The sequence below is a fragment of the Magallana gigas genome, chromosome 5, assembly GCF_963853765.1.
Source record: "Magallana gigas chromosome 5, xbMagGiga1.1, whole genome shotgun sequence".
Classification (NCBI taxonomy): domain Eukaryota; kingdom Metazoa; phylum Mollusca; class Bivalvia; order Ostreida; family Ostreidae; genus Magallana; species Magallana gigas.
The window spans coordinates 37,171,812-37,189,182 of record NC_088857.1 but is presented as its reverse complement, the minus strand read 5'-3'; the positions used below and the strand labels follow the sequence as shown (position 1 = coordinate 37,189,182).

The following is a 17,371-nucleotide window of genomic DNA, read 5'->3' as shown; positions in this document are numbered from 1 at the left end:
TTATAGTTACATATAAGTAAACAAGACTCGTGCCATGTTTTTGTTTAGGTTTGTTAACTATATACTGAAAGGTTCATTTTAAGCATATTGTTTCTTTGCTAGTTTTGAACAAGAGGTAGTTTCTCGAGTTGTCACATTTAAATTTGTTTTATTTATTTTCTATTCAGCATTTTGATGTTAAAAATTCTAATAAGATGGGTGAATTTTGTGGATGGCTCCAAATAATAAAATTTCAAGTTGGAAATAGGTCAAACACAATGATTTTATCTACAAAAAATATGCAACACAAAAAAATAATTTATTATATAACTTTTATTTATTCAACAACAAAAAATATTCAGTGTCTGAATCAACAACACCAGGTATACAAAAGTATGCATTTATTTCACAAATTTTTAGTAATATAATACATGTAAATAGTATTTTTTTATTATTCCATATGTATACATGCACCTTAACTTTGGGCTATACAATGTATACGTCTGTTAAAGATTATACTTCCTGAGACAAGACTGTCTGAAAATTTCTTGAGTACACACTTACTGTACCTATTTCTTCAATTTAATGCAAGTTCCACTTTTTGGGGGGGTTTTTTTTGGGGGGGGGGGTGGTGTTGAGTTTGTACAGATGCTGAGATTGTATTATTTATACATCTCATGAAATAACTGTAAATACTAGTATTTGTTCTTAAGTATTCATGATTGACCGATTGCTATATCCCTCAACAACACATATTCTTATAATAACCAATTTAACAGATAACATTAGTTCAACAAATATCCACATTTGGCAACATTCCAGCAAGTCTGTCACTTCTTGCCCTTCCGTTTGCCACCCCCTTTCTGGGGCTTGCTATACTTGGCCTCTAGCTGAGAGAAGAAGTCGTCCGCTGCGGCCCCCCGGGACTGCTGTTTCTTCAGGATGAGGGCCTGGAGGGACCCCTCCCCATTCAGACCTAGCTTCTTGGCCTCTAACTCTGCCTCCTCTGCCTCTGCTTCATGCTGTTAAAATTAAAAGGAGATTTAATATTTCAATACGATTAGTCAAAGGGAAACTATTTGAATCTTGATGAAATCCTAATTTTTCTGAACAATACATATTACATGATACAGGTGTGTAACTGTGCTAGCTTAATTAATATCAATCAACAATCAAAAGTGTCTTCAAATAATCTTGCCTTAAAAAGTAAATAGATTTAAAATAACTTCAAACAACTAAAAATCATTTCTATATCAGCAAATACTTATTGAATGTAAATGAATGTTAACTAAGGAGTATTTTTGTTTTTGACCTCCAACATTTGTGACTTATTGATTCAAATTACTACAGTCAAATAAATGCACAATAAATGTATTGTGTTCTAACCAGCTCTAAATCCAATATGGTGACACTGCCAGCCTGATTATTTTATCAACATAAATCATTTTGAGTTTCACTGTCAAATTTATCATCTTGGTCTCTTCTGCCTCTTAGAAAACACTATCGGTAATGTGTTCATGAAACAATAAATATGTGTTTATCAATGACAATGAATGTACATGTATTTGAAATGTCTTATTATAGGAGACATATGACTAACTTTGATAACAACAATATAATGTTTAATCTGTCATAAAACTACTTTCCTTTACCTTCCAAACCCTATTTTTTTTCTTCAAGATTAAAATAGGAAATACATTGTTAATCATTTAAGCCTTATAGGATATTTTCATTTTTTTTTCAAATGAGTAGCATGAATTTAAAGTAAAATACTTCAAACTCATTGAGGTCTGAGCTTTGATTTTACAAACCTTTCTCTTTCTAGCATTCTTTTTAGATTTTCCTTCTTTGGAGAAAGCTGGAAAATCTGGAATTTCCTTTTTCTTTATCAAGCCTTTTAAAATCTTTGTAAATCTTGGTTCATCATCAATGGTTGCACACAGGACTGTGTCAATGATATCATCCATGTTTCCTTCATTTTCTAGGTACGCTGATTTCAGATCGTCCAGTTCTTCAGCTGAATCTTTTTACATACAAATATGAAATTCCACAATCAAATGAAAAACGATGATAATTCAGTGTATATATCTTTTGATTAAAACAAGCATATTTAATATAATCTTTACTGTTAAAAGAACAGATAAATATTTAAATATACATTCATTTAACACAAGGAATAATAAATAAAAAAGCTTATTTATAACAAGGGTAAAATATGGCCCCCTAATATAAATGTTTTAAAAGGAAAAATTGACTGTTATAGTTTTTAGCCCTATCAGAACCTAGCCTACCTGGTACCTGTGATAGATGCATATATATATTATCATTAATTGATTATTACATATACATGTACATGTATATACATATCTTCTACTGATAATGAGACTTAGTAATGTCATGTACAGAAACGACCTGGTGACAGCTACCTTTGTAGTCTTTTTCGAATGTCTTGATGTCATCTACTGACACCTTCTTAAAGAGTAACCTCCAGTAATCACTCCAGTCCCTGTCTCGTGTGACATCACTCTCGTCATCGTCAACATCACCTGTAAATGTCATAAACCATCCCTATAACCCAGGTGTTGCACAGTTTGTAAGAACTTATAATCAATATTCATATTACCAGTATTCTAATCTAAATGTACATGATGCCTAGAATATTAATGCATGAATGCAAAAGTTAAATAGTGTCTTTCCTTTTTTCTGAAAACTCAGAAATTAGTCATTTATGTGTAATGCTTCTAGAATTTGTATTGCATTACCACTTCATGATTACGCACATATAAAAAATATTGATATTAAATGTTATGCATAAATATCAAATCAGAAAAATTAACGTACACATTACAATGCTAACAGTATTATAGCACAATTCACAATGTCATAGTGATGTGATGTCATTTTCAATACGAAAAAGCAAATAATCCTAGATATATCGTATTTGTTTGTCATGAACAATTTATGATCAACTTAGAAACAAGATATATATTCATACCTGTTTCGTCATAAACGCCTCTCTTATTTTCATCGGATAGGATGCTGTACACTCGACCAAGGGCTTGAAACTTTTTGGTCGCCTCTTCCTTTTCCTCAGGCGATACACGATCGGGATGAACTCTGAGTGACACCTTGTGATATCCTTTTTTCACTGATGAAAATAAATACGATTGATTCTTTAAAATGGCTGTCAATTTATAAAAACAATCGCCACAGATAATTTCTTAGTTTGATTATAATCGAACTTTAAATAGACGTTCTTAGTTAGATTGTTGCAAAATTAAACTATTTCAAAAAAAAAAATTAAAAAGGAGCAAGTGAAGCTTTGATATAAATCAGAATGAAAGTGACTTTCTGTAGTTTTGTATTCATCATATGTTTCACGGTAGCAAGTCGTTTCGGCCTTTTCTACGCTCGGCCCCAGAGTTCGAAAATATAAAGGATGAATTTCGGAGATAGTAATTTCAATACCCCCTCCATTTTCCTACAATGTAGTTTCGAATACGTTTTCTAGTATCGAATCAAGCGCCCTCTATCACTTCTGACCGAACATTTTGGGGCGGATTAATTTCAAAATTGCACTAGAGGTACATGTCAATAGACTTATTAATGAAGAAGGAAAAATAAGTGTGGAAATATGTAATTTAAACAAATAATATGATCGTTATTTTTATCGTACCGTTTTCCCGTCAAATTGAAACTGGACTTGAACAGTTTTCATTTTGCGTTACTTTATGAAATTGAATTTTCATGAAAACACTTTATAATAGTAATTAATGATAAGTAGTTGCCATTTGCCTTTGTTTTTCTCGTATATCTATCAATATATCCAGCCAAATAATACTTCTGTCGCAATGAACCGATACTAGGAAAACTACACGTGTTTCTATCTGAAGTCGTAATTTCATTCAAATCTCAATTATTTTTTGATTTGATGCATAATATCATTAAATGGATTACAATTACTAATTATCCACTAAAAAGGGTTCAATAACAAACTTATTCTCATAGTTAGGTTTAATTGTTTTCACACTTTCGTTTTTTCTGGCTTGCACTTCCGGCAGTTCATATCTGGGTCACCTTTTTAATTTGTAAATAATACGGTAAATAATCATGCAAATGTCAAACAACTCCACACACCGATAGAATATTTATTTCTGTATTATAATTAAATAGCTTGGATTATTTTAAAAAATCTTAACTGCGTTTTTCACCAATAATTTTTCTAAAAATTATTCGATACTGGCAAATATTCGTTACCGGTAAAACGACTGTAAATGATGAGACGATAATTGGCGTCAGTGTCATAATTCAAATAAAAAAGTTTTTGATTGACTTAATTCTCATTTGATTATTTACCTGGGTTTAGAGAGTTGTCTACATCATAATTATTTAACCTTCTATAATTTTTTATTTATGAAAATTCCGAAAATAGGCTAAGAATGTCTAAGAATAATAAATAAATATTCAAACACTAGAGTTCCAAAAATTGGAGAATGTCTAAGAGTATTTCAGCGACTTATTAATACACTCTAAATACAAGAGTAATAAGTATTCAAACACTTATTAATACACAAATAATAAAACTCAGGCCGAAACGACTAAGGGTCAAACTACTTGGGGCCGAACCTACTAGGGTCCGAATTTATCAAGGACCGAACGAGGGAAAGGCCGAAACGACTAGATTCAGGCAGATAGAGGCAGCTTACAACTGCTCGATGCATATTAAATGTACCTGGTAGTTAAAATAATGAGATTTACATTACCCTCTTTAGCTGTAGATTCCTTCTTAACACCGAGTATTTCATATAAGTCATTTGACCCGAACAAATCCTGACATATATCTAGTAATCCGGGCATTCTTCTTCGTCTTCTTCTATTCTTCGCACAACACTTTTGCCGCGGTTTTCATTTGTATTAAATTACCTTTCATGTACTGAAGAGCGGATTAGACAATAATCACCAATGCGTACGAATGATATTTCGTTTCAATGGCTTTTAAGACTTTTTCTTTTATTTAAGCCCATTCTCTCAAGACATTTACTGTTGTCTTACGAGCATTTGAGTAAGTTATTCTTACTAATAGATCAACCTGATCTGTTGGCACACATTGTTTACTAGTATATGTAGGACAGCATATTTTGTAAACTGCATTATAAATCAGTTACATTTAATGTTTTATGTTTATTAATGTTTTCTTTATAAACCATGCAGAGTATAAAATTAATAGTACAACCAAATATCAACTATAAAGAAACATCATAAATATCGTAAATATATTTTATTTCATATACTAGTACATTCTTTTTTACAAAGACTTCTGAATGTTCTCCAGCATCACGTCAATTTCCCGTGATATCTCATTGTCAATATCTGTTTCATCTGAAAATAATATTATGTATTTAATTTAACAAAACAAAGCATGTTTTATTTCGTATGCCTGACGTGTCAACATTTAATGTCATGGTTAGTTTTTTTTTTTCAGATTGCGTATTGTTGCAAAATGTTATTACGCTGACAAAAAAGAATGTGCGGTTCCATTTTACGTTTTTTAGGTTCAGCCATTTACAGGTCTCGAACACCACCATAACAAAAATGGTGAAACCAATCATGCTGTTATCTATAAAAGCCAATTTGTACGTAGTCTTAGATATCAAAATATCAAACCCAAATTTCACTAGTTTATTTGATGAAATTATATATGAAAACAAGCCCCGTCATATTTAATAAATGAACAGAGAGACCAGAAAAATATAGATCTATACGTATAGGTATTCGAAGATAAATGGATTGTCAGAGTCAAGAAAAACATTTGAATTTTCAGCTACTCACACAATCTGCGGTCCTTTTTAGAAAAATACTGAACTTGTTTATCTATGAATACAATATTCCGATGATGGAATATATACGGTAGACAGTGGATTTTCTCCGATAAATTTTTCTTTGGAAGCAAACAACGCCTTTCAGTTACCAAGCAGAAAAGGTATTATGACGTAGAAAAGATTATGACGTCACAACACCAAAGACTTGAGTCTTAAACATTTTAAAAGCGTTTGATTCAAAAATTATAATTATGGTTGTCAGAGGTGGGTTTCTGGTGTAATATGCTTCACGGAATATGCAGGGTGTTCTGAGATGCAATTATTTTAGAACCATTTTAACAAGACCTTGGACTTTCAGTAGGACGTAACTATCTAATCAAGTTAAAAATGACGCGTTTTCAAGCGAAATATGCATAGTCTTGGCTCAAAAGCCAGACAAATCTTGTTTATTTCAGCGTGCCATGGCCGAGTGGCCGACACTGAAATATACAGGCCTACGTCACATTGCTGTTAGACTCAAATACTCAAAGTCCAAGCTCTTGTTAAAATGGTTCTATATATATTTTAGCATGTAATGTACTACTCCATGTTGCGCGTTAGCATTGTAACAACGCGCTTTGAACAATTGCTATACGCACTCTGAAAAAAAAAAATACACCTCAAAGTGCATTAATTTTGAGACCAAGTCAAAGCGTCCCGCTGTTTATTAGACACCAAATTTTCGCAATATGAAAAACACGTATGTCCATATTACTTTAATATATTCACATTTTGATTAATTGTTTTATATCAATATTTTTTCCCTCAATATGACTAGAACACGTTCTTAGATTATTACTTAAAACTCCATGGTATTTTGTTTTAAGTCGATAACGCAGATATATCAAGAAAACTGACGAATTGTCATAAAATGATTTAGACTACATGTATAAGTAAACTCAATGCGAAATACCAGTATTTGAATAGATAAAAACGACATATATATACTTTATATTTTAAAAAGATGATAAAAAGTGTGACAATTTATAAGAACATTTATGCAAGACTAGTATACTAAGGAGTGTTATAAAAATGATTACCGGTACGTATGTAAATGACAATTTACGCGTGGTGAGCTATTACTTTAGGGAAAGAAGTTACAGGAATATAATTATGAAATGATTGTTCATCAGTTTTGATATGTATTTGAGATCTAATTATCAACGGGCACCTATATTTGACGAAGATATATCGGTAGTTTTATTATTGAATAATTTAATTCTGGTTGTTACGCGCTTTCTGATCATGATTGGCTAAAAAATTATTTTATATCGTATAAAGAATGTTGCCTACGTCATAGTAAGACTAACGTCAAAAACGTATCGATACGCCTGACGCTACGTTTGAATTTTGTACAGTTTAACGTCATTTTAAAGGTCAAATGACCGTTTTAATCTACAATGAAGAGTTAAAAAAATTAAATAATAAGCATTGAATTCAATATTTATTTGTTTTATACGATATCAAATGGTTTGATACAGTTTACGCTTTTTTTATAAACCGCGAAGCGGTTTATAAAGCGGAAACTGCCCCAAACCATTTTATATCGTAGAAAACAATTAAATATTGAATTCATTCCTTAAATATACTTCGTCGACGTCGGGGAAAAACAGCGGCAAATATTGATATTAAACATATTTATTCCAAAAAAATTGTTTCGTATACATGTATAAACAGCACGGATATAAAAACTAAATGCTAAAACTCATGCTCAAGTAAAATGTACACTGTGACACTTGCAAACGTTCAAAAGATCTATTCACGTGGAATCGGAGTGAAATACAATAATAATGTATAATTATACCAGAATATGACATTCAATTATTCAGTATGAAATAGCAACTGCACGTTTCCTCCGTAAAGCAATCAAAAGTAAAATGCTTTGAATCACTCAGAGACATAAATAACGTCTCTGCTTTGAATAGAGTGTAATGATTGATGACGTCAGTTTGGCACGCCTCGTATCCCTACGGTTGCGTACGTCATATCGGCGTCCTGTTGAAACTCTTCATGGTTGTATACAACAGAAACATCACTAGTCGGTACAAAGGATTGTAAAGGGATAGAACTCGACGCACTCGGGTCCTTCATGTTTTTGGCGTACTTCCTCAGAAAGCTCATGGTGTCGTCAAAAGCAGACTGAAAGTAGATTAGTCAGGGAGATAAGAACTTAAGAGTAGTATAACATAGTTGTTTTTAAAGCATGTAAATAGCACTAAAATGTTGTAATTTGACACGTGCCTAATATGTAATTCACTAATTTGCTAATCATAATTTAGTATAAGTGTTTGCTGTTATACACTAGTTCCTTTCTTATAATAAAAAATACTTTAATTAGGTAAAGGGTGTATTTTTTTTATTAAGAGAAAAATATACATGTATAACATCAGGTGCCTGTGGTTCAATGGTAGTAGGGTGTATTCCTACTTAGCCAACGTTTTGAGAAAAAAAATACAGGTAAAATACAGGTAGATCTGTGTTAACTTAGTGGGAATGGGATGCAGAATAAAAGAATTTAATTACAGGTATGCTATAGTCTGTTTTCAGATAAAGGCGAGAGGAAAAAAATATTTGTTAGCCTACAGACTGAAGAATAAAAATGAATTGATCTTATGTCCCGTTACATTATTTTATTTAAATAATTCAGATGAGCATGTTATTTTAAAATCTATGATTTTAAAGTAATTAATGCCACATACCCCCTTAATTAATTTATGAAATTTTTAATTGAACCATAAAAATATCATGGTTTGTCTATTTGCATCCTATGTTGAGTCAATTATATTAGTTGACTTAAATTTGGCCTTCAAATATAAATGTAACACCTATACCTTGTACCCGCAATTTACGCCAACTTTCCCTCACCCCGTTCGTACTGCATTCGACGGATGCAGTTCCAGATGAATTACCTAGCACCGTTCTAATCTACGTGGTCACAGCTCCATCATCATGTTTTACTTACTTGAACAACAAAGTCCTTATCCTCTACTTTCAGTTCCTTTGTAAATGTACCAATGTGGTGGGTATCAATGCCCATGGTCCTTACCAGAACGTCATGCTAAAGTTGAATTTATAGCACAGATCATTGCATCATTTCTTACCTCTTAGAATTACATTTGAAACTGAATACTTAATCTAAAATATCGCGTATAAAATTTAATGAATATATGTGCAGTTGTTAACGTCGCTGGAAACCGATTGACTAGTCTTCTATTAATAGCAATAAGTTTTAATATCCATGTTTAATTACCAGGACAATACGGATTATATAATTCAGTTCTAAAAAAAAAGAATATAAATTTGACGAAGCTTATTCTTCACGTTATTAAAAGAAAATCATTACATTGAAATGCATCCTTTCACACGTCCTAGTAGCAGCCTCTAGGACGCTCGAGCCGTAGGAAAACGCATCCTTGATTTCAGTCACTTCTCCCAAGAACTTTCCGCGAAGAATGTCGAAGCATAAACCTTCCATAAGCTTTATAAACTTTTCATTTGTCTGAAGAAAAAAAGGAGTTTCTAATACACAAAACATCACGTATTGAAAATATCATATTTATATCTGATTAAAGGAATTTTTGTGTGACCACATACTAGTAGTTTATGTTTTATAAAAAAAAATCATTTTTCATTTGATTTTCTACATGCACTCGTCTGTATAAAGAATCATTCATAAAGGGGTTCATTCAGATGTAATTATAGATGTACGTTTAGATATTTTTGAATAAGTTTAGAAACGTCATTCATGTTATGTGCGATCAATATTAGTTGTGTTATCGTAATCAATTTTAGTTATTGTAATCATTACATGTGTTATAATAATCAATATTAGTTCTGTTATTGTTATCAATATTAGTTTTGTTATTGTTACAATGCATGTTTCCAATCCTTACCCATCCACTGTTGTGCGTATCAAACCTCTGTATTATATCGTCAACCGTGCAGTTCTTTCCAAATATGGTTTCTCTATGCCGACTTGTAAATTTTTCCTTAAAAGTAAAAACAAAATTTAATATGAATTAAACACGATTTAATATTTCTCCTTTTAGTAAATGAAAGGGAAAATGGCAACTGCATGTATTTATAGATTTAAAACAATATACATAAATTAAACAATTATATCTTATATTTCAATATGATTTATTGCATGATGTGAGATTGTATATAATACTGCAATGAGGTATTTCAAGAACTAACATCCGCCAATATTTCCCTCAGTGTGGGTACTGGGATGGACACGTTGGCTGTAATGTTCCTTTTCCTCATGGCCTGGAAAAGAAATTCCCCTGCAAACCATTACTTTGTCTCCAAAATAAAATTTCTTATTTTGAATTAAAAACAAAATTCGAATCATCGTTTAACTCGCGACATTATCATTTGGAACTCAAGTACTAGTAACTAGGTGGAATTCACTGAAAGATTTGAGTGTTATGGTATAAGTTATTTTCTAATGATGCTAAATATATAGTTACTAGTAATTCAGTTTAGTTTATGACTTCATGTATACTAAACGTATTCGAATGATTGTGTAGAACGCATTAAAATATGCACTGAGGTAAGAATATTATAATCGTGTGAATTTCATCGAGTCGGAGTGATGTGATGCTTTAATTTGTAAAAACCAAATCCCACCGATTAGAACCATTTTAACAAGAGCTTGGACTTTGGGTAGGTTGTGTCAAACAGCAATTTGACGTAGGCCTGTCTATTTCATTGCTGGCCACTCAGCCGTGGCTCTTTGAAATCAACAAGATTTGTCTGGCTTTTGAGCTAAGACAACGCAATCGGTGCATATTTCGCTTGAAACCGCGTCATTTTTAACTTGTTTTGACGCAAGAAATAGACAGCTACGTCCAACAGAAAGTCCAAGGTCTTGTTAAAATGGTTCTAATCTATATACAATACACGTAGTAGCAGATCATACTTGTTTACAGAGATAACCCCAACACTGAACCACTGAAGTCGACTGACCTGAATCAGACGTCTGAACGCCTCCTTCACTGACAGTTCTTCTCGTCTCAACCGCTGGTTATACCTGGCTTTTCTGTGTCATAATCGATAATTTGTTAATAATTAGCATTAATAAATTAAAAACTTTATATAACATAATTTAAGATTAAAGAGGTCTGGATGGTGTTGGTCATTTTTAGACTATATAAAAACATTCAAAGTTGTGTCATGTTGTTAATTTTGAATTTACTGGGTAGGTATAAATACAAAATTTACAACATGAAAAAACAAATTATTTTGAGAAATTTTAGGTAGATGGATGGGTGATTTGTTGACCATCCAGCCTCCTTAAGTACATCTTCGCTAGCCAAGGGGTTTCGGTCCACTCCGCTCCCCATAAATGGGGAGTGGAGTGGACCGAAAACATGCATGGGGAGTGGAGTGGACCGAAAACCCTTGGCTAGCGAAGATGCCTTAAGTACTACTGAAGTTTGATACCTGTGTTACAGATTTTATGATTTATGAATTTTGAATACATAAGGATTACACCTAATTGCAACTGACCTTCCTAATGGTGTATCCGGGAATTGGACAATGTCGTATTCCGAGCTGTGTTTGAAGTATGATCTATACAAATCATCGTCTGTATCACTATACTACAACAAACGTACGTGGACAATAATCTGTTTTAGCTGCGAGCTTATCACCCGAATTAATTTTGTCACAAATAAATCAAATATATTGAAATTATTTTAGATGTATTTCATTTTAGCCAAAATATCTTGCTACAAAAGCCACGCCTCTAACAAAATCAACCCCCTACCAAAAGAACCCCAAGAGTCCTGTCTCTCTCATCCCCCCGTAGGTTGAATCTATCCCTCTTCCCAATAATGCTTGGGGTGTCAAAAATCTCGTGCAGTTTGTTGAAGAATGAATCTTCTGGTTCCATAGACAACCACCACCCTGTAATGACGTCAAAAGGCATATTTTTGTTGCTGTCATTAACGTGTCGTCCTTGTATGTTTTGATTAAATTTTAGTTGTTGCTTCATCTTAAGTTCTTAGATTGTCCATATAATGCATCAAAATAAAAATTCAAGATTTACATAAGAAAAGGAACTTCGACTAGAGTTGGTTTAACATTAGTTTAACGAAATAATAAAATAGGAGAAAATATTGCTTTTAATCAAAATAGCTTCTTTTAAACTTTTCACTATTCGTTTACAGCAAAAGTGGAATTTTGCCATGTTTATTAAGAGATAAGTTTCGACCCATATACAATGCCATGTATCAATTTTCAAAGGAAATATAAATAATTTTACCATCGAAGCAATGGACAGGATAATTGGAAACAAGCCCCCCATCCACCATGTAACAGTCCACCCCATTCTGCTGGTATATCACGGGTCGGAAGAATCCTATACATTCAATCAAGCAGATTGTATTAATGAAAAACACGCACAATTAACATATAAAACGGTAATCATGTTCATTGATGATGTTATGCATGTGTACATGTAATTTGAATTTCACTAGAAACTGAATAATAAACAGAAGAGGAGTACATGTTATTTGGTAATATTTTGCCTACTCTCTCTCTCTCTCTCTCTCTCTCTCTCTCTCTCTCTCTCTCTCTTATTTTTTTGTTTTATGAGGTTACACTGGTACCCGATATCAACTAACCCGGATATGACGTGGACATGCGCACAGCCTCCCTTAATGGTAGGTTAGGTGTTGTTTTAACATGCATGTATTCTTCCTCTTTATGGCTGATATTCGATATGACTACGCATAACTCCTTCTTTGTCTTTACATACAACTAGAATTAGACGAAGTAAATAAAAACATATAATCATCATTAATGATAATAATTCGTTCATCATATTTGAAAATATTTTACACAGATATGTGCATACAGTAAAACTCGACTTTACCGAACCCGACAATGTGGAATACAGGTTAAAATGAACATATCTGAATTTCAATGATGGACCGTTACGAACAAAAAATCAATCGGTAAGTTTCTGGTCTATTCTACTTTTTCGATATAGAAGCTTTCCGTTCGAGCTCCGAATCTCAATATCATATAGTCAACTATTTTAACACTATCATGTTGAATAGATACAGGGTACCAGATTAAAATTTTACGTCAAGAAATGTGGCGTCCTTCTCGCCCAGCTTTTCCTCGATTATCTTGCCCATGAAGTCGAATTCATTTTCATATGGCTGCCACCCATAGTTGGAAAACAATTTGCAAGAAATGCAACACGCCCATGACTCTGAAATTTAGAGAGCAATGGAAGAAATTATGCGTTATATATACATGTATAGTAGTCCGAAATATCTTAATATGTTTTCCTGTCTTTTTTTAACGATCTTATATTTTACATGGCAAGTAAAATATCAAAATTGTTTTTAAAAAGTCAAGAAAACGTCAGATATTCTGGACTATGGATATAGATGAGGGTAAAAGCAATTGCTTTCCCGTTTTACAATCTTTGTATCGTTTAAAACATTAACTTCATCATGGCCAATTATCGATATTATCGATCGGTAAGTAGCCAAATTAATTCTCGTTTAGTATACATAAGTGAATATTGAATTAGATTTGACAAACCGTCGATATGAAATGTTTACCATAAAATGTCCTGGGATTTCTTAGCAATATCTTCTCTATTTCTTCTGTTGAACATTCAAGGGCCAGCAGTAACCCAATGTACGCCCCGGTACTTGATCCACCAAATCTGTCAATGTTCTTCAAAATGTTGGCATCAGAAAGGGCCTGTAGAGTATAAGTCAAACTTAATATAAATAAACAATGGATAATAATATACTTCCCTGAGTAAGAGTTCACGAATGTCCTTTACAATATTGAAATTTGTGCAAATGACTCTCGATTATCTATTTTTTTCTTCAAAGTACAGTAAATTTATTAAGGGGGGGGGGGGGATAAGTATACACCTGTTATATGGTTTTCTATTGCATATAGAGAATGTTTCGGAAAATACCCTATACGTGCGCGAATCCAGAATTTTTTTTCCGAGAAGTGGGTCCGAATGATAATTTAGTTTGCCAGGGCAGCCTATTGTTTTGGTAATCTCAAGACGTGAATTAATTAATAATTTGGATTTTTCGGGGTGGGGGGGTGGGAATATCCGGACTCCCCCTCTCTAGATCCGCGCATGCGGTAGCCAAATATAAACCATCTAGATGTATTAGAATGTAATACCGTATATTATTTTACTAAACATTTTCATATCACAACTTTGATTTTTAAAGGCCTTGACGAATGTTTATCATTCACTAACTATAAACAGATAAGCAATCAAATTGAATTACAACAACTCGAACAAATTTTCCATCATCTTGAATGAGAATTTAATGAAAAAGTAGATACCTTTATAACGCCGATGTACGAAATTGTCTTGATTCCTCCGCCCTCAAACACGAGATTTTCAAAGGGATAATCTTCTGCTGCCGGGTTAATGGTTATATTAGACTGTCGTGCTGAAAGACATGTAACAAGATTCACTTAATGTACTCTCTCTCTCTCTCTCTCTCTCTCTCTCTCTCTCTCTCTCTCTCTCTGGAATGTACCTGGAATTCCGTCGATGTCATCATCTTGACCCTTTGCTGCCCTTTTAATAGATTTCTGTATGTATCTCCTTCTTTCGTCCTCAAATTTAACACGTTGTGAAGATGGCGAGCCTCCCATTTTCTGATGCTGTGCTCAAGAACATTCATTAATATCAAGAAAAAATTCAATAAAAATTAATTTTATGATTAATTAAGCGAAAGCATTTATGTTCATTAAACAATTCATCCTACCTCGCACTCGCTCCTTTATATTATGTCAGAATTTGGTTGGGATGTGAGGCCCTCGTTAAGGGAGGCATTCTCATTTACGAGGATATTATCATTAAGTGGTAAACTTTGCGGATGTGATATTTCAATGCATCCTTAAATAATACATAGATCGACTACATACATTTGGTCGACCTTCTAATTTACAGGGATTAAAGACAAAACAATGGTACGGATCTTGAAGTTGCTCATTGTAAATCACTGAAATTCATGGACAATCACTACAACTTACCTAACTCTTCACCGCCCCAAAAAATAATCCAATTCACGACTAATTTACATTGGATGGCACAAAACGTTATGAAGAGTTTATTTCTATCAACTTGGGCTTCAGAATGTTACAGGTTCCATCATATAACATCTTCGCTAGCCAGTTTAAGCGATTCGCTCACTTCCCTTCAAACCAAGAACAGATCGTGCACTTTTAGCTATATGTAGTGTGTACATGTAGATTATTATGTATATAAGTCAACTCACAAAGCAAGTTACATGTATATATTACATTCTGTGTATAACATTGTATGTAAGATGTAGAAATCAATCTATAGACGGATATACATGTATTGTCTTTATTCATTTGCTTACGTATCCATCTCATTTTCATATGTCATTGGATCTCTAAAAGTAAACACTCCCACAAAAAAATTAACCCATACTGCATGCATGTACATGTACATACATAAATTAATTAATTAATGGTGACGTAGCATGCTTGTAATGTTATTCACTAGTCGATATGAAATAAAATTTTCTCCCATAGGCCAACAAAAACATGTTGCTCAAAGTAGTTGAATATTAAAGGAGACGCTTCAATGTGTTTCATAAAAAAAAATCATATTTCATTTATAAAGATAAATATGCAGACAAAACATACTGTAATATACTATAAAAATTGCTAAAACAACAATTGCATCTCATGTCCAACTATTCCGTAAAACATCTTACAATGTACATCATAAGGCCACCTCGGGCGGCCATGAAATTTTTTAGTTAAACGCCTAAATGATAAAGATGTATGTATTTGCTATTGTGACGTCACAACCTTTACTACGTCATAATACCTTATCAGCTTGGTAACTGAAAGGCGTTGTTTGCTTCCAAAAGGAAATTTATTGGAGAAAATCCGCTGTCTATCGTATATTCCATCACCGGAATATTGTATTCATAGATCAACAATCTAGTATTGTACCCAAAATAGGCCCGCAGATCGTGTGAGTAGCTTTAACTTAAATATTTTTCTTGATTCTGACATTTACCTTTGATTACCTATCCGTCTCCATGTTTGGCTTATCGGTTCGTGCACCAATTTGAGGGCTTGTTTTCATAATTTCATCTAATGAATTGATACAATTCGGGTCTCATATTTTTAAAATATCTTAAAGTACCAATTGGCTTTTATAGATCTAGCAGCATGTTTGGTTTCACCATTTTTGTGATGGTGGTGTTCGAGACCTGTAAATGGTGGAGAAAGGACGGTAAATATACTGGTGATCATTATCTATTATGCGTTTGAAATATTCATGTGTAAGGTAATACAATTTTGTGCAGCATTTTAAATTTTGATATGAACTAGCCGTTGAATGAAATATTAAAACAGTATCTATACGAAACGATCTATGTTATTTTTCAGATGAGGCAGATATTGACAATGAGATATCACGGGAGATTGATGTGATGCTGGAGAATATTCAAAGTTCTTTGTAAAAAATGAAGATAAAATAAAATATATCTATGATATTTATGATATTACTTTCAATACTTTGAAGTTAATACCGATATTTGATGATGGTAATCGTGGCATCTTTCTACGATAAAAATAACCATCTCTTTAAAGAGGTTGTAACTGATTTATATAACACAGTGTACATATACCTCACCTTCCTATAGATCACGATACAATCATTGTCAACGGGTTTCAGATTAGGCAGATAGATATAAGAATAATTTACATGTACTTAAATTCTCTGAAGACTTCAACAACCTGACTATTTTAAAATTACAAATGTACTTTAGATTGCAAAAAGACAAAACGTTCAAAAGAACCATACTTTCACAATGAAGGATAATTTTTTTGTGTTGTTTTGCGTATTCTCTCTCCATTGCATGTTCAAAATGCTCATGATTTTATCCTTCAAAAATTAATTAATTAATAAATTTAAGAAAAGCAAAACAAAACAAGAACCGGACAGTGAATAGACAGTATCCAGTATCACGATTGATTTATATCCATATGGTTTCTTATGAGTATTTTTAATTTCTTATCAAAATATATAAGTTTTTAACACGTCAAAATTGAGCTGGTCGGGTAAAGTAATATGTCTCTAAAAAGGGTATTTTTTAAAATATAATTTTTTTTTGGTGGGGGGGGGGGGGGGTATGGCCACGATTCAGCACAACTCTTTGTTATGTGAACAAAACTTCCATGTTTTGTTTACATTCTGAATGCTATTTAAAATACAAGATTTTAAACAAATTCGAATGAAACAAACACAAGATTCTGTTTAAGGTGTCTTTATAACAAACTAATAATTAGTGGACTAAAAAACCTACTTGCAACAGCTAGAACTTTTAATTACAGTGTACATATCTTAAACAAACGCAAGTACAAACTTAAACACCGGCCTTTTTTACATAACACTTAAAGAATTGTGAACTCTGTTTTTCGTGAACCCTCAAAATAGATCTGACATTCATTTTTTGGCTGACTTTCAAATTACATAT

General features: G+C 32.7%; 2 protein-coding genes and 1 long non-coding RNA gene across 4 annotated transcripts; 1 reads left to right on the top strand and 2 right to left on the bottom strand.

Annotated features, from left to right (window-relative positions):
* Positions 1-292: 292 nt before the first annotated feature.
* On the bottom strand, positions 293-4,902 carry LOC105318854 (dnaJ homolog subfamily C member 9). Its single transcript, XM_011416148.4, has 5 exons — positions 4,743-4,902; positions 2,975-3,127; positions 2,406-2,525; positions 1,791-2,002; positions 293-1,001 (listed from the first exon to the last, which is right to left on the bottom strand). The coding sequence occupies exons 1-5, from the start codon at positions 4,834-4,836 to the stop codon at positions 810-812; spliced, it is 771 nt and encodes a 256-aa protein (XP_011414450.2). The 5' UTR covers positions 4,837-4,902; the 3' UTR covers positions 293-809.
* A 2,590-nt stretch (positions 4,903-7,492) lies between these two features.
* LOC105318853 (uncharacterized) lies at positions 7,493-15,167 on the bottom strand. 2 transcript variants are annotated; one of them, XM_034466164.2, is made up of 15 exons: positions 14,883-15,167; positions 14,384-14,510; positions 14,184-14,293; positions 13,424-13,568; positions 12,935-13,065; positions 12,470-12,605; positions 12,109-12,204; positions 11,611-11,750; positions 11,352-11,443; positions 10,809-10,881; positions 10,035-10,106; positions 9,731-9,826; positions 9,181-9,336; positions 8,800-8,895; positions 7,493-7,976 (listed from the first exon to the last, which is right to left on the bottom strand). In XM_034466164.2, the coding sequence occupies exons 2-15, from the start codon at positions 14,499-14,501 to the stop codon at positions 7,782-7,784; spliced, it is 1,656 nt and encodes a 551-aa protein (XP_034322055.2). In that variant the 5' UTR covers positions 14,502-14,510; positions 14,883-15,167; the 3' UTR covers positions 7,493-7,781. The 2 variants fall into 2 exon arrangements, with proteins under 2 accessions (XP_034322055.2, XP_034322052.2); XM_034466161.2 differs by lacking the exon at positions 14,883-15,167 and adding an exon at positions 14,615-14,822.
* Positions 15,168-15,706: 539 nt separating this feature from the next.
* On the top strand, positions 15,707-16,392 carry LOC105318852 (uncharacterized). Its single transcript, XR_898559.4, has 3 exons — positions 15,707-15,861; positions 16,052-16,125; positions 16,281-16,392. It is a non-coding gene; the product is annotated as an uncharacterized lncRNA (long non-coding RNA).
* The last annotated feature ends 979 nt before the right edge of the window (positions 16,393-17,371 follow it).

Bases quoted from the DNA above. Each gene is read 5' to 3' on its own strand.
- LOC105318854 (XM_011416148.4), bottom strand. From the start codon at position 4,836: ATGCCCGGATTACTAGATATATGTCAGGATTTGTTCGGGTCAAATGAC. The intron at 3,128-4,742 runs GTAATGTAAATC...TATTTTCATCAG, and splicing joins GGAATCTACAGCTAAAGAGG to TGAAAAAAGGATATCACAAG. The intron at 1,002-1,790 runs GTTTGTAAAATC...TAATTTTAACAG, and splicing joins AGAATGCTAGAAAGAGAAAG to CATGAAGCAGAGGCAGAGGA.
- LOC105318853 (XM_034466164.2), bottom strand. From the start codon at position 14,501: ATGGGAGGCTCGCCATCTTCACAACGTGTTAAATTTGAGGACGAAAGA. The intron at 10,107-10,808 runs GTCAGTCGACTT...TTTCTTTTCCAG, and splicing joins CGTTCAGACGTCTGATTCAG to GCCATGAGGAAAAGGAACAT. The intron at 7,977-8,799 runs GTAAGTAAAACA...ATCTACTTTCAG, and splicing joins ATAAGGACTTTGTTGTTCAA to TCTGCTTTTGACGACACCAT.